This window comes from Cervus elaphus, chromosome 27 (genome assembly GCF_910594005.1).
Source record: "Cervus elaphus chromosome 27, mCerEla1.1, whole genome shotgun sequence".
In the NCBI taxonomy this organism is placed as follows: domain Eukaryota; kingdom Metazoa; phylum Chordata; class Mammalia; order Artiodactyla; family Cervidae; genus Cervus; species Cervus elaphus.
Genome location: NC_057841.1, coordinates 48,545,391 through 48,569,502, shown reverse-complemented (window position 1 = coordinate 48,569,502; position 24,112 = coordinate 48,545,391). Strand labels below are relative to the sequence as shown.

At 42.3% G+C, this 24,112-nt stretch overlaps 2 protein-coding genes across 2 annotated transcripts in view; both read left to right on the top strand.

Moving 5' to 3' along the window:
- PSTPIP2 (proline-serine-threonine phosphatase interacting protein 2) overlaps positions 1 to 24,112 on the top strand; it is an 80,368-nt gene that overhangs the window by 45,514 nt on the left and 10,742 nt on the right. The window contains exons 3-6 of the mRNA XM_043889251.1: positions 8,320 to 8,397; positions 14,447 to 14,481; positions 15,927 to 16,033; positions 22,128 to 22,190. Coding sequence (XP_043745186.1) covers positions 8,320 to 8,397; positions 14,447 to 14,481; positions 15,927 to 16,033; positions 22,128 to 22,190 — 283 coding nt within the window. The remainder of the gene's footprint in view (positions 1 to 8,319; positions 8,398 to 14,446; positions 14,482 to 15,926; positions 16,034 to 22,127; positions 22,191 to 24,112) is intronic.
- Positions 18,227 to 18,601, top strand: LOC122684830 (cytochrome b-c1 complex subunit 6, mitochondrial-like). The gene has a single exon (XM_043889252.1). It carries the CDS (start codon positions 18,298 to 18,300, stop codon positions 18,571 to 18,573), a length of 276 nt encoding a protein of 91 aa, XP_043745187.1. The 5' UTR covers positions 18,227 to 18,297; the 3' UTR covers positions 18,574 to 18,601.

Sequence of the window (24,112 nt, the reverse complement as noted above, 5' to 3'; positions counted from 1 at the left end):
AGGGGTTAATAATCTGTCTTCCAATGCAGGGGATGTGGGTTCTTCTATCCCTGCAAGGAATTAAGATCACACATGCTGTGGGCAACTAAAGCCATGTACCACAACTCCTGAGCCTGCATGCCCTAGATAGACTCTGTGCTCGGCAGCAGAAGCAGCTTGCGTACCTCAGTGAGAAACCCTTGAGCCGCAACAAGAGAAGCTTGTGTGCTGTATCTACAGCAACCCCACGGCTGCTACAAAGAGCCCATGGGCCTCAGTGGAGACCCAGCGCAGCAACAATTTTTTAACAATGAGGATAATCATACTGCAGAGGGTGGCTAAGGCGACTCAATGAGATTATATCCTCAATATATATCCTCAAAACTCAATAAATGAGTTGCCATTTATTGAAGGCGTATTAGTTATAATGGACAGAGGAGCCTGGTGGGCTACAGTCCATGGGGTCACAAAGAGTCAGCCACAACTGAGTGACTACGCAACAACAACTATTAGTTATAAGCTACAATGTTATTTAAACATATTATCTCATTTAATTCTCAAAATAACCCTGTATAGCAAGTTTTATCATCATTATTTTACAAGTGAAGAAACAGAGATTCAGAGAGGTTATGTAACTTGCCTAAAATCAGACAGGTAATAAAGGGTTAGATCTGATTTCAAACCTGGGAAAGTTGGACCCTGGAATCTGTGTTGTCAACTGCTTCTGCATGCTGCATATAGTACCTGGTGCAGGGTAAGTGGTGGGTGAATGGTACCCCTTACTAATATTGTTATATTAAGCCTAGAAGGTAGATAGAGAATATATCATTAACTCCATTTTACAGATGAGAAAGGTGAGGTTAATTGGGGGTTTAAATGACTTGTCCAAGATTATGAAAGCAGTAAATAGTAGAGCCAGGACTTCTATTGATCCCTCATCTGATTTTTTTTTTTTTCACTTTATTTGGTGGTCTCCTAAGAATGTTGTACATGTGTTATTTGAAAAGAAGTTTCTCCAGGAACTGGGTGGTCAGATCAGCCTTCTTAACTGTGTGTTGCAACATGATGCTGAGTAGGGAGAAGGGAAGCGTGCTTGTGGAACCGCGTTGTGTGTGAAATCAGCAGCTGTGACTGTGGACTGGGGGATCCTAGCCACAGTGCTTTGGGGCTCGGGGCTCTTTCCACAAGCTCCTGTACTCCCTCTGTTCTTCTTCAGGGAGAAGTCACCTTATCTTGATTACAGCTCTCCTTCTGGGGTCCTTACCGTGGGCCAGCCATCTCTCAGGATGGGCTTGAGAATGATGGTTTGCCAAGGAGGGCGTGACCAGTTCCCTTAGATGCTAGCACCTCGTGGTCAAGTTATAGCCAAACCATTAACTATATGAGTTTCCTAGGATTGCTGTAGCAAATTACCATGAACTGGGTGGCTTTAGACAATGGAAATTTATTCTCTCCTAATTCTCAAGGCCAGAAGTCCAAAATCAGGATCTGCAGGCTCACGCGCTCATAAAGGCTCTAGTAGAGAGACTATCTTTTTCTTAGCTTCTTGTGTTGATTGAGTCCTTGGTTTGCGGCCTCTAACTCCAGTCTCTCCTATCGTCATGTCATTCTCCTCCTATGTCTTCCTGCCATCTTCATATTGGATTAAGTGAAAGTGAAAGCTGCTCAGTCGTGTCCAACTCTTTGTAACCCCTTGGACTATACAGTTCTTGGAATTCTCCAGGCCAGAATACTGGGATGGGTAGCCTTTCCCTTCTTCAGGGGCTCTTCCCAACCCAGGGATCGAACCCAGGTCTCCTGCATTGCAGGCGGATTCTTTGCCATCTGAACCACCAGGGAAGCCCAGGAATACTGGAGTGGGTAGCCTATCCCTTCTCCAGGGGATCTTCCTGACCCAGGAATCGAACCAGGGTCTCCTGCATTTGCAGGTATATTCTTTACCAACTGAGCTACCAGGGAAGCCCCTGGATAACTGGATTAAAGGTCCATCCTAATCCAGTGTACCCCCAACTAATTATATCTACAATGACCCAATTTCCAAATAAAATCATATTCTGAGTTACTGGGGTTAAGACTTAAGTATATTTGGGGAGCTTGGGAGGGACACAATTCAACCCATAACATGTACCTGATAGAATGGGCTGGAAGCTTGGACCTATAAGGGAAGTAGGGACTGGGATGGAAGGTGAGTACCTAAGTCTTCAAATCCAGGCTTCCTCAGTAGCCAGCAGTGATATTAATTAAGACCTTTCTCGGTGTCAGTTCCCTCCTCTATTAAATGGAGGGGTTGTATTAGGTATTTTGTAAGATCCCCTCTGGATCTAACAACAGTTTCTTCTCAATGGATTTATAATTCAGTTGAGGTACTGGGATTGGTATACATGGTAAAAATGAGCAAAATATTTGTGTCAGGTTTTATAGCAGAAGGATTTCCTCTGATTTGGGGGCTGCCAGGAGCACTGGACTGAGGATCACCCCGAGACTGCTTTCAGGGTTTACAGAAAAGGCCAAGTCTTACAACATTTGTGGTGGATCAGTGAAGGGGAAATGGCACATGGATTATTCCTGGTCTGGGAATCTGAACAGGGAGGAGCTTCAAAGAGGGCTGAAATGTAGGCAACTGGGTGCTTAGAGCAGTAGTCCCTCTTCTGTTGCATATATATTATTTTGTACATTTTTATTATGGCCCTTGTTATGTGGGCCTCATATTCAGATGAAAGTGCTGGTTTACATTCCCTGCTATCCTTCACCCATGCACTCTTCTAAGCAGGCCTCATATTTCAGTCACCTTTACGTTCTCCCACTGTGATGCCTGGCACATAGTAGATGTTCAGTAAATGACAAATTAATGAGCAGATGAGAGGGAAATTTTGGATAGTTGGTAGGAGGGTGATCTAGATAAAAGCCTACTTATTTGGGTTTGGTTCTTGCAAAGTCCTAGTGATTCTTTCATTGGCTGCAGGTCCCTGGACTCCACTGCTTCCCATTTGCAGTGTTTCTCAATCTTGTGGTTGTTCACCTGATTTCATGAAGATGAAGTTGTAGTTTCATTTTTATCAAAGCTCCTTGTTTTTTTCAAAGAGTGCACTGTTGTGCCTGCTGGAACTCATTGCCGTCATCCTTCAGTATCCGTGGGGGATTTTTCCAGGACCCCCCCAAGATCCACAGCTGCTCAAGTCTTGTATAAAATGGTGTACTATTTGCGTATAACCTATGTACATCCTCCTGGATACTTGAAATCATCTCTAGGTTACTTATAATACCTAATCCAATGAAAATGCTATGCAAATAGTTGCCAGTATGAGCAAATTCAGGTGTTGCTTTTTGAAATTTTCGGGAATTTTTCCCCCAAATAGTTTTCATCCTCATTGGGTTGAATCTGTGAATGTGGAATCTGCAGTTGCAGAATCCAAGGCTGTGGAGGGTTGACTATACTTGTCAGATTCTAGGCCTCTCCGTGGGGATCAGATGCTGCCTGAGGTGAGTTCAGATTCCTGGTGCTTTAGTGCTAGGAGAAAGGAATTAGGTAAATTCTGCTCCTGGAAACCACAAAGGATTATCAAGAAATCTTCTGGATACAATTCTGAAAAGATAAAATATATGTACTCTATATAAATATTTTTAATGAAAATAGCCTTAATTCTTTTTTACATGTAAAAATACTAAATGTTCATTGCAGAGGATCATAAAGAGCCTCATCCTGTTTAAGTTATTTAATTAATGAAAGAATACTTCAAGTATCTAGGAAGGGAAACAAGCCAAATTCCCCAAACAGGAATGGATAGCAGGTAAACTGGATCGCCTTGGTCTTCTCTTCAATGACGGAAGCCAATGGAACAAGTTTAACAGAGTTCTGAGGGAAAGGTTTAGAACATTGATTACACCAGCAAGGATATCATTTAAATATAAAGGCCACACCATCATCAAAAAGTCTGCAAATAATAAGTGTTGGAGAGAGTGTGCAGAGAAAGGAACTCTCACACACTGCTGGTGGCAATGTGAATTGGTGCAGGTACTATGGAGAACAGTGTGGGGGTTTCTTAAAAATCTAAAAATACTATATGATCCAGCAATCCTATTCCTGAGCATATATCCAGAAAGGATGAAAACTCTAATTTGAAAAGATACATGCACCCCAGGGTTCATTGCAGCACAGTTTACAATAGCCAAGACATGGAAGCAACCTAAATGTCCTTTGACAGATGGATGAATGAAGAACACGTACATACACACAATGGAATACCACTCAGCCGTAAAAAAGAATGAAATAATGCCTTTTGCAGCCACATGGATGGACCTAGAGATTATCACAGTAAGTGAAGTAAGACAGAGAAAGACGAATATTCTATGATATCACTTACATGTGGAATCTAAAAAATATGATACTAATGAACCTATATACAAAATAGAAACAGACTCACAGACATAGAAAACAAACTTAAAGTTACCAAAAGAGAAAGGTGGGGAAAAGGCAGGGAAGAAGATAAATTAGAAGTATAAGGTTAATAGTTATGTATTACTATTTATAGAAGAGATAAACAAAAGTCACCTCCTATATAGCATAGGAAACTATATTCAGTATCTTGTAATAACCTGTAATGGAAAAGAATCTGCAAAATAATATACAGGTAGATGTATAACTAAATCACTTTGCTGTATGCCTGAAACTGACACAACATGGTAGATCAACTGTGCTTCAATAAAAAATAATAATTTCAAATATGAAGGCTATAGGTAGGTGACCTCAAATATGAAAGAACTCAGGAAATACTGATGCCATCCTTTCTGAGCCATTTTGGTAAAAGATCGTGAATTGCTGAAATCCAGCCAACCAAGAAATGAGCCAGAATACAAATCTTAAGGATGGAAAAGCTATGGTAACAGGACTGGTAGTGAGCATCGCATCCATTTTAATAGAGTTAAGACTAAACAACTAGGGGAATTATGATTGGAGAACAGTGTGTTATAGACACAAATGAAGTAAAAGTAATGTAAAATTATTGAGGAGGAGATGGAGGTATGATGGTGCTAATCCTTTCACCACTGGCTGTCAAGTGTTTGAAACTAAGACTGAAATAGGTCATTAAAACATTTTAATGTCTCAGCCCCCTTAATTATTTTCATAAACTCCTTTTTAACTTTGGAAGGGTCTTTTAGGAATTAATTTTTCCTGTGCTAGAGAAACAATCGTTTGAAATTCAGCAATTCCTTCAGCTTCCTTTCAGTTTCCTTTTCTTCTGTGAAATTTAGCTAAAATTAGGCTTAATACTTTATTTTCATATTATGTTAGTTATTTCTTAAATTTTTGCTGTGCTGGGTCTTTGTGGTGGTGCATGGGCATTTTACCAGTTGCAGCGTGCGAGGGCATCTCCTGTGGCGGAACACCGGCTCTAGCACGTGCAGGCTCAGTAGTGACGGTCTGCAGCCTCTCTAGTTGAGGTGCGTGGGCTCCGTAGTCGCTGCATATGGGCTTAGTTGCCCCATGGCATGCGGGATCTTAGTTCCCTGAGCAGGGATTGTACTCATATCCCCTCATATTGTACTCATTGGAAGGCAAATTCTTAAGCACTGGACCACCAAGGAAGTCTCAGTACTTTATTTTTAAATAGTGTATAGAATATAGCTTTTAGAATTGATGCTTTTGAACTGTGGTGTTGGAGAAGACTCTTAAGAGTCCCTTGGACTACAAGGAGATCCAACCAGTCAATCCTAAAGGAAATCAGTCCTGAATATTCATTGGAAGGACTGATGTTGAAGCTGAAACTCCAATACTTTGGGCGCCTGATAAGAACTGACTCATTGGAAAAGACCCTGATGCTGGGAAAGATTGAAGGCAGGAGGAGAAGGGGACGACAGAGGATGAGATGGATGGCATCACTCAGTGGACTCAATGGACATGAGTTTGAGTAAGCTCCGGGAGTTGGTGATGGACAGGGAAGCCTGGTGTGCTGCAGTCCATGGGGTTGCAAAGAGTTGGACACGACTGAGCAACTGAACTGAACTGATAGAATATAGTCTCATTCTTTTAAAATTACTCATGTCTATCTGTTCATCCATCCTGCCTGCATATCTGTGTAAAGGAATGCCCATTACAATCATCACTGGATGTTAATACTAATTATTTTTAGTTGGTGGAATTGTGGACAGTTTGTTGTTTTCTTCTTTGTATTTTTCTTTTTGCTTATTTTTGAACAATGAGCATATATCATTTTAATAAAGTAGATAAGGTTATTATTTAGAAAAGACAGATGAGAGTGGGAGAAACTATATAACATGTAAGAATAAAAATTGATATGCATAATATATGAAGAACTTCTACAAAATAATAGGAAAAAGGTAAAATGTTCAGTTAAAAAATTGGGGTGATATGCCTATGTATCTCATAAAATAACATATAGAAGTAAATATATAAAATGCATAATCACACTGAAATCAAGGAAAAGTAAATTTAAATGAGAGCTTTTTTTAAAACCTCTCTTACTAAAGACTAGTGAGGACTGATAATATACAGTGTTGGGGAGGGTTTCTGGGAATGGGAACTCTTGCACATTTTTGCTGCTGCTGCTGCTAAGTCGCTTCAGTCGTGCCTGACTCTGTGCGACCCCACAGACGGCAGCCCACCAGGCTCCACTGTCCCTGGGATTCTCCAGGCAAGAACACTGGAGTGGGTTGCCGTTTCCTTCTCCAATGCATGAAAGTGAAAAGTGAAAGTGAAGTTGCTCAGTCGTGTCTGACTCTTCTCCACCCCATGGACTGCAGCCTACGAGGCTTCTCCGTCCATGGGATTTTCCAGGCAAGAGTACTGGGGTGGGTTGCCATTGCCTTCTCTGTGCACACTTTTGGTGAAAATATAAATTGAGAAGGCTCTTTTGGAGGACAATTCGACAGTGTTTTCCAACATTTAAAAGATATATTCTTCTGACTTAGTAAATCCACTTTCTCAGAAGTCCTAGCTTAGATTGAGAAACATTCTCAGAGATGCCCATGAATATCTACCTGAGGATGTTCGTTTAACTCTTCTTGGCAGTAGTGAAAAACAAAGCAATTAGGGTGATCCTGAACTGTGGAACACCCTTAATTATGAACATGGTAGTCAGCATGTACTGATAAAGAAAGATCTATATGACAGATCTATTACTAGATGAAAAACAGAACAGCAAGTAATAGAATGATCTCAGTTATGTAACTATAAAAAGTTGTGTATTTGTGAGATATGACTATGGAAATGCAGAGAAAGGACTGGGAGGATATATACCAGTCTTAGCAGTGGCTCCTCCCGGGGAGGGGCGTGGGGTTGGGGGAGAGCGTGAAGGGAGACGTTTGTGTTGTTTGAATCTTTTTCCGTGAAAATGTATTCATATTATACTTAAAAAAAATTTTAAACTGGGGTGTATGAACCTAAAGGTCCATAACTTGATAGTAGGATGTAGATAAAACTGGGGCTGGGACACAAAGTAGAAATGGTGACAGAGGCTGTGGGGAGCAGGAAAGGGGGACAGGGGATATTTTGTGCTTTAGACAGACCCATAATACCACACCAAGTAACAATGTTCCTGTGAGACATGCCGACTTCAGGGTTTCTATGGTGAAATTCTCATCTCTTTGGTACAGTTTAGCTACATATTTGAATTGATCGTGAACAGAGAACTCTAAGGGCTTCCCTTGTGGCTCAGCTGGTAAAGAATCTGCCCACAGTGTAGGAGACCTGGGTTTGATTCCTGGGTTGGGAAGATCCCCTGGAGAAGGGAAAGGCTACCTACTCCAGTATTCTGGCCTAGAGAATTCCATGGACTGTATAGCCCGTGGGGCCACAAAGAGTTGGACACAACTGAGTAACTTTCACAACATAAGATGTCCTTCAAATAGGTGAACAAACAAACAAACTGTAGTACAGCCACACAGTGGAATATCATTCATCAATAAGAAGAAATGGGCTATCCAGCCACAAAAGGACATGGGAGAATCTTAAAAGCATATTGCTAAATGAAAGAAGTCAGTCTGAAAAAGCTACATACCATATGATTCCAACTACGTGACATTCTGGAAAAAGCAGAAATATGGAGACAATAAAAAGGAAAACTCTATGGGGCTTCCCTGGTGGCTCAGTCTGTAAAGAATCTGTCTGCAATGCAGGAGACCTCTTAGGTTGGTAAAAGGATACTCGTAGAGAAGATGGAAGGGCTGGGCCTAAGGAGTGCAGCATTTGATGAAAATATCTTTTACTCCACTTGTGAGCTTCTATGTAAAAGGTGCAATTTTGCCTTTAAGGGAGGTGCCATGTGTCATAAATAAGAATCAGCCCTGAGAAGGACTCAGAACTCTCTCTCCTGTTCTCCTTAGGGCATCAATTGAAGAGAGATATGGCAAAGATCTGCTCAGCCTCGCTAGGAAGAAGCCTTGTGGACAGTCTGAGACCAAGTAGGTGCCACGTTTCTTTCTGGTTTCTAGGTTGTCTGATACCACTCAGGAGCCCCTGTCATTTCATCAGACAGACCTGGGCAGTAGGGTGAAATGTGTTGGGTGAAAAAAATGTTTAGTTTTTTTCCTTATTTCCAGTTGTGAACAATAGAAATACAGAAAGAAATCTAAAATGAACTATGAAGCCATAACTCATTATTAATATTTTCTAAATTTTCCTTGAAGTCTTTTTCTGTGTATACTTTTTATAGGTAGAATTATGCATAATTTTATGCTAGAAATTCAGTACAGTGTATTATTGTTTTATATATATATTTGTATATGTGTATGCTGCTGCTGCTGCTGCTAAGTCGCTTCAGTCGTGTCCGACTCTGTGAGACCCCATAGACGGCAGCCCACCAGGCTCCGCCATCCCTGGGATTCTCCAGGCAAGAACAATGGAGTGAGTTGCCATTTCCTTCTCCAATGCATGAAAGTGAAAAGTGAGAGTGAAGTCGCTCAGTCGTGTCCGAGTCTTAGCGACCCCATGGACTGCAGCCTACCAGGCTCCTCTGTCCATGGGATTTTCCAGGCAAGAGTACTGGAGTGGGTTGCCATTGCCTTCTCTGGTATATATGTATATATTATATGAAACACATAGCTGTCTTTGCATCATTTCATAGTTCTCACCATTGATGTGAGGATTCTGTACCTCAGTTATTCATTCTTCCATCATTCATTGAACACTCTGAGGATACAGAGACGTCCAGACTTGGTGCCTACTTTGGGAACACAGTCCCTCATATGCAAGGCTGCCTTGGGCAGTCATATGGGATCGCAGATGTAGATGGGCTCCAGAACTGGCTTAATACTCTTTGTGCTGCTGTGTGCCCTGTCACCAGCCATGTCTGACTCTGTGCGACCCCATGGACTGTAGCCTGCCAGGCTCCCCTGTCCGTGGGATTCTCCAGGCAAGAACACTGGAGTAGGTAGCCCTTTTCTTCTCCAGGGTATCCTCCCGACTCAGAGATCGAACCCGCATCTCTCGAGTTTCCTTCATTACCAGGCGGATTCTTACCCTTTGCTGTCACTATTTGAAATTCGTAGTGATTTATAAACAAAGAGTGGCACATTTTTGTTTTGCAGTGGGCCTCACAAATTATGTAGCCAGTCCTATGCACATGGAAATGTCTAGATTCCTTCCGTAACATAGCATACTGAGTGAGACTTGGGGGAAATAGTTTAGGCAGACCCTTGCAGATCTCTGCAGATGTGATTGTACCTCATGCTGTCATGCACACTGCTTTGTGCTGTAGACAGAGGCAGACCCGCCCTGAGGTCTGTGTCCGCTCAGAGACAATAGTGAGAGCAGACAAGACATCGCCCTTCCCTTTCTCTTCCTTTGATCCTAAGACACATACACCCACACCCCACTCATTCCAGATTGCAAAGTACTGAATTACTGAGGAGGAGGAAAACGTGGGAGATATTTAAAGTATTGATAGTTACATAAGCCTTAAAAAGGAGCTGCTGCATCTGTGGCTCAGTGGTAAAGAATCTGCCTGCCCATGCAGGAGACTCTGGTTCGATCCCTGGGTCAGGAAGATCTCCTGGAGAAGGAAAGGGCAACCCACTCCAGTATTCATGCCTGGAGAATCCCATGGACAGAGAAACCTGGCGAGCTACAGTCCATGGGGTCACAAAGAGTCAGACCCAACTGAGCAACTGAGCACGCTGCAAGCCTTAAAAAACATGTTACCCTCAGACATAGGACATGAGTACATGGAGAATTTATTTGTTGATTATATTATTTATATTTCTGATGTTTTAAATGTTAAAACACACTGAAAAGTAAAAAGGCAAACATATTGAATGGCTGTGAATCCATCACTTAAATTTAATAATTATTCATAGTCATCATATTTTCTTAATGTAGTTTTTTATGAATTTAAATCTGGAGTCAACTAGATTTTACTAAGTGTTTCTCCAAGTTTTCCTAGTAATTAGCCATATTTATAGATGAAACTCTGAGTTCTAGCGTTGGTCACTGTCACAGAGATGTCACTGTTTCTAGGCTCTTTCGGGAGACAGATTTTATTTTGTTTAGTATTTATTTATTTATCTATTTGGCTATCTTGGGTTTTAGTTGCAGCCAGCAGACTTCCTAGTTGTGCTGCACGACTTAGTTGCCCCGCGGTATGTGGGATCTTCGTTCCCCAACCAGGGGTCGAACCCATGACCCCTGCATTGCAAGACATATTCTTAACTGCTGGATTACTGGGGAAGTCCCAGGGGACAGATTTTAAAAGCTTGAGTTCATATTGATATCTCTAATTCCGATTTAATTTATAATTCACTTCTTTTTTTAAATTTTTATTTATTTATTTTTTATTTTTATTTTGCTTTTTTTGTTTGTTTTTTTATTTTTTGTTTTATTTTAATTCACTTCTTTTATTTTATATTTATTTCCTCTTACATAGAAAATCTTGGTTCCTGACAACATTAGCATAATTATTGGCTTTCTATGACAATATATATTAAAATGTTTCAAAATTATATTAATACAGCTACTAACAATGAAACTTCTGAATGAAACATTTCTTTACAGTGCTTTTTGCAGTTCCTCTTGCAGTTCCTCTTGACCTTGTATACCACTAAGAATATTGTTTTCTAAGGTCACTTAAAATACTATTTTCTCTGTGTGATTAAGTAAGCAGTTTCATATACAGTTAAGTTTATTTGTTTGTTTTAAATATTAAGAATTGTTTTTTTCTTGCTTGATTTAGCTTCATGTCTTTGAATATGTAAAACATTTCTATATTCACCTGTCAGACCTACATAGTATTAGGTAAATTTCATTGTCATTCAAGGATAGGTTCTGTAGTTTCAAGGAAGATTAGTGGGTCAGTGGATCTAAAGCCTTGTTTATTCATAAAGAAAGCATAAGTCACTTGGAAAGATATCCAAAAAGTTTTTAGGTGATGTGAGGGAAAATAGCCATGTTCTCTCACATAGTATTGCTTGGAAAATGTATTTAGCAGAATGAGTCTGATGCAAAGTGGTATTTCTTATATTCTTGCATGTTTGATTTATAACTTGGTAAATTTTTCAAGAGACTCTAGCACCAATCTCTTCCATGAAAAAAGCTTGTCAGTTTTCCTTCTAAGAATTTCTCAGAGAGGAAGGTGAATAGGATATGAGACCTGCGGACTATGTTTCCAAGGTTGAAGTGAAAGGCTGTTCAGGTACTTCTGGTTTTGTCACCTCCAGGATGCTCTTTAGGAAGATGCCCTCAATGAGCATGCACGACTTTGCTTGTTCAGGGCCTAGGTAGGATTTTTTTCCACCTCATCAACCACTCTGAGAGAGTAGTCAATGGTGGACCTTTGTAGCTTCTGGTGGACCCTTTTAGGGTTTAAGGCCAGTGTCTGTGAGAGTGGCGGGATATTTTCTCTTCCCACAGTTAAGGAGAACACCAGTGAGGACGGGGCAGGGATGCTGTGAGAATACCATCCCCAAGGTTCACGTTCTCTCCTTGGATTGTTGTCAGCATCTAAACGTGGGGAGCAGCAGTGAAGTGATGTTGTGGGACAACAAAGCTGATGACAAAGTGAAGAGAGTTTGGGCTGCTCTCTTAGTGGCCTTTTAAGCAGTCACTTAGGGTGGAGGAAAAATTTTAGACTCAGAACAGACTTCATCTCTGTCACTTTCCAGCTCCACAGCTCATTATGGGGAAAGACTTCCAGTTCTATCTGAGGGCAAGACCAGCTTTCTCTCTCACTAATTCCAGTCATAAGCCTGCTCTTGAGTGAGGCTCATGCATCTTACTGGACCAGCTGTGCATTTGTTTAGATATGGACACTTTCTAGTGCATTTTCCTTGAGAAATTATATCATAAGGCAGGGAAAGTGTACCGAGACTGTGCAGTTAATGTTTTTCTGCTTGATGTGTTGGTAATAATTGGGAATGTTAATATGAGAAAAGGCAGGGAGAAATAAGGACTCTTTGTTTGAGGATAAATAAACAGAATGGGAAAAATGAGGTGTAGTTAAAAGAAGGGGCCCAAAAAAAAAGACGAGGCCAGCTGAAAGATACAAGGCTTTTTAGTTTGTAAAATAGCAGAACTTGCCACCTACACGTATATGTATAGAATACGATCCATGATCCCACGCTGCTGTGGCTAGGGGCTGGACCATGACTTCACTTAGTCCTATTTCTTCTTGAGTGGCTGGAGTGATCCCAGTGAGGTCTGCATTCGTGAGGGCAGCGATGAGCAAGAGAATCCCGAGAGCCACTTCACCTCAAAAGGAAGCATGTTAAGGAAGTGTAGGACGGGGAGAACTAAAACCATGGGCAAGGGGAGCTGTAAGGGAGGAGGAGCCGCGGGTTATGAGGGAGAGAAGGAAGGAGATTGACAGAAGGTATGAAAAATGAGTCATGGTCTTCTCCACAGAAATTGTGAAGTAAGAAATGTGTCTTGTTTTAAGCTGCTAATTTTGCGGTAGCTTGTTCTTCAGTGATAGAACACCATGTTCATGACTGTCTCTTCCGTTAAGACTCTTAAGTCTGTGACGATGTCTGTCTTGTACCACTGAATCACCAACATCTGACACCATGCCTGGCCCATAGTTTATGTGCAGTAAGCATCTGAGGACTGAAGAATGGATGAAAAAGGAGGTGATCAGGAACCATAGTTTGAATCCCTCTTTTATTGGCTTTTATCCATATTTTGGGCTGGATGAATCACAAGCTGGAATCAAGATTGCTGGGAGAAATATCAACAACCTCAGGCATGCAGATGATACCGTGACAGAAAGTGAAGAGGAATTAAAGAGCCTCTTGATGAGAGTGAAAGAGGAGAGTGAAAAAACTGGCTTAAAACTCAACATTCAAAAAACTAAGACCATGGCATCTGGTCCCTTTGTGAAGTCGCTCAGTCGTGTCCGACTCTTTGTTACCCCATGGATTGTAGCCTACCAGGCTCCTCCGTCCATTGGATTTTCCAGGCAAGAGTACTGGAGTGGGTTGCCATTTCCTTCTCCAGGAGATCTTCCCGACCCAGGGATTGAACCCGGGTCTCCTGCATTGTAGGCAGACGCTTTACCATCTGAGCCACAGAAGGGGAAAAAGTGGAAGCAGTGACAGATTTTACTTCACCGTGGACAGTGACTGAGGCCATGAACTTAAAAGACGCTTGCTCCTTGGAAGGAAAGCTATGACAAACTGAGACAGTGTATTTAAAAGCAGAGACATCACCCTGCCGACAAAGGTCCTTCTAATCAAAGCTATGGTTTTTCCAGTAGTCATGTATGGATGTGACAGTTGCAGCATAAAGAATGCTGAAGAATTGATGCTTTCAAACTGTGGTGCTGGAGAAGACTCTTGAGAGTCCCTCAGACAGCAAGGAGATCAAACCAGTCAATCCTAAAGGAAATCAACCCTGAATATTCATTGGAGGGACTGCTGCTGAAGCTTCAATACTTTGGCCACCTGATGCAAAGAGCCAGCTTGTTGGCAAAGACCCTAGTGCTGGGAAAGATTGAAGTAAATGGAGAAGAGGGCGACAGAGGATGAGATGGTTAGATAGCTCCACCAACTCAATGGACATGAATCTGAGCAAACTCTGGAAGATAGTGAAAGACGGGGAAGCCTGGTGTGCTGCAGCCCCTGGGGTTGCAGAGTTGGACATGACTTAGCAACTGAACAACAAAAACAACATCATATTTCTAATTATCATGCTTTAAAGAATAACTTTTATCCTTATGAGAAATGGATTATAACTCCTATATTATCCTTGGGGAAAATGAAGCATAAAGAATTTTGGCATCTGGCTCCACCCAAATGGACAGTAAAGCATTTATGATGCTTGAGCCTGGGACTGAGGGGTAAGAGAGAGGAAACTAGACTGAAGAAGCCTTGATCTTTTGTTGTCTTCTCAAGCTCATGGGCAAAGATCAGATCACAGGCTATCAGTTAAGACGTGGGCTGGGAGAAACATGCAGTGGTATTATAATAAAGTTATACAGCCAATTTCCAGAACTGAAGCTACACATGCTTTTATTTTTTTTAGCACCCTGAAGCGAGCCCTTGAAGTCTTCAAGCAACGTAAGTGATTCCTTAAAAATGCATTTGCTGTCCTTGGCAAACTCTGTGTTTGTCATCACAGCTGCGTTTTAACTTGAACAGCTCATACTGGTTTAAAAAAAAAAATAGAGCAACTGCTAAGGTGATGAATAGCCCTTCAGAGTTGAAATCAATTGGAGAACCGTCTATACCTGCACTTCATGATGTGCATTTGACTCACTTCAGGCAGTGGTTCTCACACTGGAAATCCAGGGTGAGGCCCTGACCCTGGCCTTCAGGGGTTCCTGTCCGTTTCTAGCATTCCCTGGGCCTGTGACTCAGAGTTTAAGGCCTTTAAATTTTCTGTTCTTAGTGCTTCCAAGCTAAGGACTTTAACGTGGCACAGTATGTGCTTAACATGTTTCTGTAGCTAGTTGAGTGGTGCTAGATATCTTTCCATTTCATTTCATATAAATCTGCCTCACTCTTATATTTAACATTTTTTATTCTACAAAATGCCGCATTTCCTCTCGAAAAGTGGTAAATTTCCCCCCACCCACAGTACTGTTTTTTCCCATGCTTGCCAATACCAAGAATGCTCAAACTTTAATTCCAAACCGAAGGATAAAAAGTGATATATTTCTGGATTTTAAAAATTTTGTGGGTTTTTTTTTCAGTAGTTTTAAGGCTGAATATGTTTTCAAATTTTTACTGGCCATTTGGCCAATCTTTTAAAAAAATTCATGCTCTTTAACCATTTTAAAACTCTGGAATAAATAAATGTATTTTGATTTGAAGCTCTTTTAATATAGCTATTTACTCTGTTGCGTAAATAGCTATTTTTTTTCTAGTTTTTTGTGTCTCTTTTAACCTTATTCCAAGTTATTTTGACACACACAAGTTTAAAATTTTTTCTTAGGTCATATCTGTCAATCTTTGTATCTTTTTTTTTTTTTTTCCAATCTTTCTATCTTTAATGCCATCTATAATTTGTATCCTTGGAACAAGAAAAAAAAATTTTGTTACCTTTTTTGAAAGGTAAGTCATGCTCTTTACAAAGATCTCAGAAGATAAAGGGAAAAACACCAATAATCATTCTATCCAGAGAGAAATTTCTTACAGGCTCATGAGATGTTAGAAATGGGAAGAACCTTAGAGTCATGTAATGAGAAGTAGGATTGAATTTTGAAATTGTAGTGGGTTTAGTAATGTGTGCTAGCATGCAAGCTCCATGAACTTCTCCCCTGCCTTGGGCATACACTAGGTTAGGGCAGTGGTGGAAAGCTGAGCTAAAGGTTTGCTGGCTTGGTTGTAGTGGTTGGGGCAATGCTGGGTATGTGGAGGGGCTTAATAAATGTTGGTGACCAAGTGAAGCAGGTTAACTTTGCCACGTACCCAAGAATTCTGTATATATTTTAACCTTTTATATGGTTTCTTTGATTTGAATTCAGACATGTAGGTTTGTTTTTTTTTAATTCTTTTTGCAGAAGTAGACAATGTGGCACAAAATCACATTCACCTCGCACAGACTCTAAGAGAAGAAGCCAGGAAGATGGAAGAATTCAGGGAAAAGCAGAAGTTACAACGAAAAAAGGTAAGGTTTATGTGTTACATGGTTTATATGGTTGGGTTGGGTTTATGTGTTATATCTTACATGTATTAAGATGTTGCCTTTGTTCCAGCAGAAAACTCCAGGCTGGCTTTCTCACTGAACTGTTTAGCTCAGCTCCCAACCTCAAGCACACACACTCATCTTTTAACCTATGAGATTACTTATCGGGAACCATGTGGGCACTCAGTCTAGACAGGGATGCCTCTGTGCCCACTTACATGCTAGGTCAGTTCTCTTTTAACTTGTTGCAAGAATCAGAGGTCCAGCTTGTTTTCCTGTCCTTTTTCTATCTGCTGCCACTGTTTAAACTGTGACTGGAAAGGGGAAGCCCTGTTTTCATAAGAGTCTAGCACATCCAAGGTGGTGGGTTTTCAGTTCACATTCCTCCTCCTGGTCAGGGTGATATGGATGGGTAAGAAATGGAGGGGACTCAGTTCTCCCTGGAGACCAGAATGTAGTCCAACCACTCTATTTTACAATTAGGGAAACAGAGGTCCTGGGAAATTCAAGTCCTTTTGGCTTCAAAGTGGATGTTATACAGGCTCTTTTTCCTTGACGGGATATATTCTGGGCAATTATGTGGCAGGAGGTGGGAATGAACAAGAGTTAATAAAATTGGCAAACATTTAGGAAGTTATAAGGGTCAAGACAAGAAGTGCAGATTTATGTTAAAGTGTTCCTTAGACTAGACCACCCTCTGTTCTGTCTCCCTTCTGTTTTGGTCCTAAAAGTTTAATTTTTTTGGCTGTGCTGAGTCTTTGTTGCCACAAGGGCTTTTCTCTAGTTGTGTTGCATGGGCTTCTCGTGGAGGTGGCTTGTCTTACAGAGCGTGGGCTCTAGTGCCTGCAGGCTTCAGTAGTTACAGCTCGAGGGCTCTAGAGCGCAGGCTCAAGCTGTGGTGCATGGGCTTAGTTGCTCCAAGGCACATGGAATCTTCCCAGACCAGGTATCGAACCTGTATCCCTGCATAGGCAGGCAGATTCTTATCCACTGTGCCACCAAGGAAGTCCCCACAGAACTTTAATATCTGGTCTCCAAGGTTGGCATGAACTTCATGTGAGAGATAAACTCTTCCCTATGTAGCATCTGAACATGTCCACCGAGGTCACTCCAGACAGCTCTGCATGGACTTCTTGGCGATCTGTCTTCATCCTGGCCCCTTACTGTCTGGAAGTCATTGTCCGCAGTGTGTGTATCCAGTTAACCGCTGATTTTACCCATGCCTCAATCCCAGCAACTTTGCCTGTGGTTCTAAATCAGAGTCTAATTCCGACCTCCCTTATGGCCATTTGACATTTGGAGTGGGTGGCGGCATCTTAAGAGCCTGACTACCTTCCATACCCTGTCGTTTCATAAGCTGCCCAGACAGCTGTGCCTCTTCTCGGAAGGAAGGGTAGAAACTAAGAATTAAGGAACATGACGTCGGGTGTTTTCAGACAAATTCAAGGTTCATGTATCTGGTTTGAGGGGCACATCTGGCCCAAAGTATATGTGTTATTACACCCATCTATCTATTGGATGGTCAGACTCTTTTTGTCTGCCATTGCAAACCCTTCCTGTTCTCCAAAGAGTTTACAATTTTTCAGCCTTCGACAGCCAGGGTCTGTGCACACATGATTTCCACCAAGAGAAGAAGAGGCTTGTTTCCTCACAGTCTTAAGTGCCCTTGGTTTCAGGGAGAGTTTTGTTAATTTTTCAAGGCTTCTGAAACTTCCCTTCCTAGCATGTTACAGAGACCAAGTTCTTACAGCTGAAACTATTTTGAATTATCTTAAGCAACAGCGGAGCCTGGGCTCATTCCACTGCTGTCATCAAGGTGCCCCACGTTGTGCGCTCTCGACAGCAGGAAAACAGCTTCTGAGCTTTCTTTGCCAAGTCCAAAGTTTATTCATAAATTTAGTTACTTGTATCACAGTGAACTATGGGTTGTTCCACTTCTGTATTTAGATACTTTAAAAAAAAATAAAACTTTTGGAGAATATGTGTCAATGCTAACTTCTCATTTTCACTGGTCAAACCCTGCACACGTTGGTCTCTCACTTCTTGGAAATTAAGCCATTTCCATTTATCAAGGAAATCCATCAGTTGGTTTCTTTTAGCGAACTGGGGCAGGGGAGGTGTGGATAGAATGGCTGGTATAACTTTTCAGTGAACTAGCTTATAGAACTAGGAGAAGCCTTTTTGATCCTCAAGTGGAATAGGTGCCGCTGTTGCTGCTTGTGTTGAGTCCACAGCCGCAGCCGGACATGGGGCTAGAGGACGAGCAAAGGATGCTGACTGGGTCCGGAGATCCCAAGGAGGAGGAAAAAGAGGAAGAGGAATTAGTGGATCCTCTAACAACAGTGAGAGAGCAATGCGAGCAGCTGGAGAAATGTGTGAAGGCTCGGGAGCGGCTGGAGCTCTGTGATGAGCGTGTATCCTCCCGGTCACAGACAGAGGAGGACTGCACAGAGGAGCTCTTTGACTTCTTGCATGCAAGAGACCACTGTGTGGCCCACAAACTGTTTAACAGCTTGAAATAAGTGTGCCGATTTGTTCAACCCAGCCTTCCTCACCTGGGTATTGGGATATTTCCTCATGGTTTTGAACATGATGTTTATTTGTGTAACTGAGTTCACGTGAATCTCAAGGATTTTGGCTTAGGCAAGTAATTTCTGTGTAATTATCAGTGATTTCATCTTAATAAAGTCCAGTGATCAGAAAAAAAAAAAAAAAAAGAACTAGGAGAAGGCAATGGTGACCCACTCCAGTACTCTTGCCTGGAAAATCCCATGGACAGAGGAGCCTGGTAGGCTGCAGTCCATGGGGTCGAGGAGTCCGACACGACTGAGTGACTTCACTCTCACTTTTCACTTTCATGCATTGGAGAAGAAAATGGCAACTCACTCCAGTGTTCTTGCCTGGAGAATCCCAGGGATGGCGGAGCCTGGTGGGCTGCCGTCTCTGGGGTCGCACAGAGTCGGACACGACTGATATAACTTAGCAGCAGCAGCAGCTTATGGAACCAGTTTTCTGAAGGTGGTGACAAATGCGGCCGTGGCCGTCCCTCCCCCAGAGCATAGAGCCTGGCCAGAGAGACTGACGTGACAGTAATCATGTCAGTGGAATGAGCCTTAAAAGATGAGGAGGTGAAGCTGCCAGCCGAACCTGCAGTGGGGACACCTAACCTAACCGGTAGGTCGGGGGAGCCTCCTGGAGGCAGTGACCCTGAAGCTAAAGCCAACAGGGTGTGAAAGACGGTGTGAGTGCGGCCGGAGAGAAAGGAGGTTCTCAACCCTGGAGGTCGGCAGGCAGGGAGGGAGCTTTGGAGCCACGCTCAGGAGGTTCGACGTTTTAGGTGCTGAGGTGCTTTCCCAGCCCAGAGCATCCTAAACTGAACAGAGGAAGCGCATGGTCACTCACTCCATCCTCTGGTGCCTACATCATGCTTTACTGTCTCAACTAAGACAGGGGTGATCATGGCAGAAGGCCCAGTGTCGAGAGCAAGCTCCGAAGAAGGGAACCTCCTTGGTCCCATAGATTGTCACTTCCAGTTTTCAGAGTAGAGTCTGAGTGTAGGCAAACAAACAGACCATTCAGCAGCTCAGTCAGCAATTTACTGCAGGCCATTATTATACATCTCTCTTCCTTTTCCCCTTCCTCTTGCCTCTCCTCACTTGATAGTATGCAGGGCTGTGGCTTTGCACTGTTTTGTGTTACTGATAAGAAAATGTAATCAAATTTCCACTAGAGTCGGTCTAAACAGAAAGAATGAGTCCTGGAAGAAAGACGTCCCTAAGGAGCCCTGAAAGAGGCTCCCTGGTGGTCCAGTGGTGAAGGCTCTGTGCTTCCACTGCATGGAGCACAGGTTTGATCCCTAGTTGGGGAACTAAGATCCTGCATGCTACATAAGTCCTGAAAAAGAACTCATGACTTACTGGGGTTACCATGAAAAGGCCACCTTACAAGTGAGTATGGACATGAGGAGACTTAAATCAAGGTGGTAGCAGCCAGCTGGACTGGGTGCCCCTGAGTGGCCTTGAGCTCTATCACTGTGTGGGCTCCAGGGGTCACACCAGTTTGGTTAGAGCTAGACTGCTGCTGTCTAAGATCCTGCTGATATACAAATACAGGAATCCTTGAAGCCAGAGAGAAGAATGGCGTGAAGTACAATAGAGCTTTGTAGCCACATGAGAGGTGCATGATGCCAGTGTTATGTAGAACTTGGAGATAAGGAGGCCTGGCTTGGGCCACAAACTGTAAAATAATAACAGCTCCTGAACTGGAAGAACAGCAGTGTGTGAATTTGGACTAGGAAGGACCATGGACAGACCAGCATTGCTAACTGATCTGCTCTGTGGAGCCCGGGAAATCAAGAAACATTATGAACAAACTCTCCTCTCCTCATAGAGGCACCTCACAGAGGTGCTCACATGAGCCACAGCTCTCTGTCTGCAATGGCAGGGATCTCTCTGCCTGGGAGTCTTTCCCCGTGGGGTCACGTTTCTGTTTCTGTCCTCCATTTCCTTGAAGCCTTCACCCAGTTACTTCCTGGTTCTTCCATTTCAGCTGTACTGGGAGATGGGTGTTCCATTCTCAGAGGGCCCCTTGCGGGCTCGCCCAGGGAGTTTCATATATTCTACAAAGTTCGTATCTGAAGGGAGACCATCCCAAAACTTATATCCAGCTATCTTGAAAATCTATCCTATTTGTGTGTTATGGTAATAGACAAAAACTTAAGTTTTCCAGAAGAAAGAGACATATTTTAATATTCTTAATATTATTTTGCGTTATATCATTTTGTACAAGGGCAATGCCGTAACTCATTTTGAATTGTTGCATTTCTTGGCTTTTATATACTCAGCTGATTTTAGAGGGCTATCATGAGGATAATGGTAGTTTTGGGTAAAGATTAGGAACAAGGACACGGGAGTCTGACTGTGCCCAAGTCCCAACTCTGCTACTTGCTGAGAATATCACCTTGGATGAGGTTACCCGGGAATGGGGATGAGTACTCACAATCGTTGTGATGCATGAAAGTCGCTTAGCACATAATAGTGTGGGAGATGCCGTTATGTCTGGGCTGCGCTGAGTCACTCAGTCGTGTCCAACTCTTTGCAACCCCATGGACTGTAGCCCGGGATCCTCTGTCCACGGGGATTCTCCAGGCAAGAATACTGGAGTGGGTTGCCATGCCCTCCTCCAGGGAATCTTCCCAACCCAGGGATTGAACCCAGGTCTCCTGCATTGCAGGTGGATTCTTTACCATTTGACCCACCAGGGAAGCCCACTATTATGTCTGAGAGTTGCATTTTTATGATCAGTCCCGTTATTTTGACTAATAAAAGTATTGTCACAGCCACATCAAAGAAATTGCTCCCAAGTGATCTCAACCGAGTAGCTTACCTTTCCTGGATTAGATGGTGAACAAAGTAGGACTAATCAGCTCTTCCACCATCATTTCTTCGCTTCATACTGCCTGGGCTCCTTGCCGGTGATGGGAGTGCCTTTGACAGATGCCACAGAAGTGAATGTTTCTGAGTCCCTAACTGTGCTGACACAGGCTTACAGAATAAAGAACCCTTTTAAAATGAGCAACATTTTAAAAATCCCTTTTGGAAACTTGAGGCTTCCCTGGTGGCTCAGACGATAAAGAATCTGCCCACAGTGTGGGAGACCTGGGTTCAATCCCTGAGCCGGGAAGATTTCCTGGAGAAGGGAATGGCTACCCACTCCAATCTTCTTGCCTGGAGAATTCCATGGACAGAGGAGCCTGGCAGGGTCACAAAGAGTCAGACATGACTGAGTGACTAACACTTGAAACCTAAGTTTCTTGATTCCAGATTTACTGATGAGAATACTCTAAGGTGATCCATGATTCCCAGTAGTGGCTGGTGGCCACCGAGGTTCAAAGGTAGGCAAATTGTTCAGTCTTTCTGTGCTGCACTCTCCTTATTTGTGAAATGGGAGTAATAATAAACAGCACATCTACCCGCCTGGTTGTGTGAGGACTAAACGAAGTAAGCCATGCTTAGCCCTCAAAATAAACTGGCGTTAATAATTGTCTTTATTAATAGTACTTGTGCTCTCTTCACAGACGGAGCTTATAATGGATGCTGCCCATAAACAAAAGAGCTTACAATTCAAGAAAACCATGGATGTAAGTCTTACTATATTGCTTTTTAAAAAAATGGTGGCATTTTATGAAATCCTGTGCTGTGTATCAACATTTTCCTGAAAATAATATTTGTGCAGTCTTTTAGAGAAAACAGCCTTTAGTGGTTTGACTTTCTTTCCTTTTAACGCCTTGGAAAGACTGAGGATGAAATTAGAAGAAATACAACGATGTTATCTTTCCAGCAACCTGGGAAAATATAGCAAATCAACTTAAATATTTCAGACCAGGGCATGTATACTATGTGATACCTTTCATCTTGTTGGATTTGAACTTCTTCCCTGTAAGACTGTTTTGAATCTTGATTTCTTACCTATTTTATTGAGTTTTAAGATATCTGCAAACTGTAAAAGCCTTCTTTGCTTTAAGTAATTTATTTTAAAAATGCTTATCAAGATAGAACTGAGACAAGTTGTTGGGATCTCACACTAGCTTTTCATGAATCCCCTACTGTTGAATTGTGTTACTGGAACATCTGTGACTCCATCTTTGTACAGAAGTATCATCATATATCCTGTGACTGTGACATCATACCTGGTTAGCTGGTCAAAAAAGAAAATGCCACTAATGTTGATGGCATATGCAGTCTATTCTGCATTTTTTCTTTTGTCGGGGAAGTGTGAAATTTCCTTGGTTCTGTCTTGCCACAGCAAAGATTTGACACGGAAGACCAGTGTTACAGCTTGGTTACAGCTCAGTTTTATTCGGCAAGCAAAGGAAAGTACACTCTCAAGGCATGAAGGCAGGCCGACCCCAAAGGAGAGGCCTCAATCTGTCTTGGCTTCTTCCTTTTGTATGTTTGTCTCCTCCCCATCTTGAGCCTGCCCTATGCAAATTGGGCTAGCCAAGAAGGGGGCGTATTTGTTTCACCTGAAGTTCTCACTCCAGTCTGCAGATATTCTTTTGTTCCATTTTTGCGGGCTTTTCTCTTTTTTTTTGTCTTTTAGCCACTACCATTTTGGACTCCTTTTTCCTATTCTAACTACCTAACACTTTGATGCAGAGCACCTGAAAAGTGACTGATAGAGAATGATGTCAGTATAATGTAGAAAATGGTGTTGGTTGATATATGATTACTCCCAGAATTTTTATGTTTTGAGCAATCTGGGGAAAACTCTCTCACAAAGAGAAAGTCTTATTGAAATATAAATTTCCTACTTCCTCTGTCTACATTTAGAACTGTAACATTGTTAAAATTTTTGCTTCAACTGTCAAAAATTTAGACAACACAAGAAGAGAAAGGAAGAGTATTGTATTTGCCCATTTTTTGCTTAGTGGTTTTCTTTTTCCTTCTTCTAATGTTTCAAGGTTTCTTTTTATAATTTTGTTTTGCTTAGAGAACTTCTTCAGACATTTTTTAAGGTAGGTCTGCCAGTGATAACTACTCTTGTTACCGAAAACACCAAGTCCATGTGTCTGACACACAGTGAGGGCAAACAATACTAAAATGTTGGAGTTTGGAACAAAGGTTTATTGTAGGGCCATGCAAGGAGATGGATGGCTCATGCCTTAACCCCAAACTCCCTGAAAGCTTTTAGCAAAGTCCTTTTATAGGAAAGGTGAGGGAGGGGTATGGTTAGTTGTAGCAAACTTCTGGGTGTCAGATCCTTTGTTCTTGAAGTCAGGTCATGGTCAGGTAGCAATGTGCCTGTAAATTTCTGCCAAACAAATGTTATTCTCTGTCCTGACAAGAAAGGGCAGGGTCCCAAGGCACAACTTTCACCCACCAAGGTCCGGGTCCTGGCTAAGAGGAGGCAGATCTCAGTTGACAGCTCCCTCGGGGCCAGGTTCCCACACCTTGCCCAGCTGTCATCACTGAGGGAGCTAGGTGCCCAAACCAACTGGCCCTCAGGCTCCTCGGGCTGCCCAAGGAGGCGGGACAGGTCCCACAGACTGTGACCCACACA

Bases quoted from the DNA above. Each gene is read 5' to 3' on its own strand.
- LOC122684830 (XM_043889252.1), top strand. From the start codon at position 18,298: ATGGGGCTAGAGGACGAGCAAAGGATGCTGACTGGGTCCGGAGATCCC.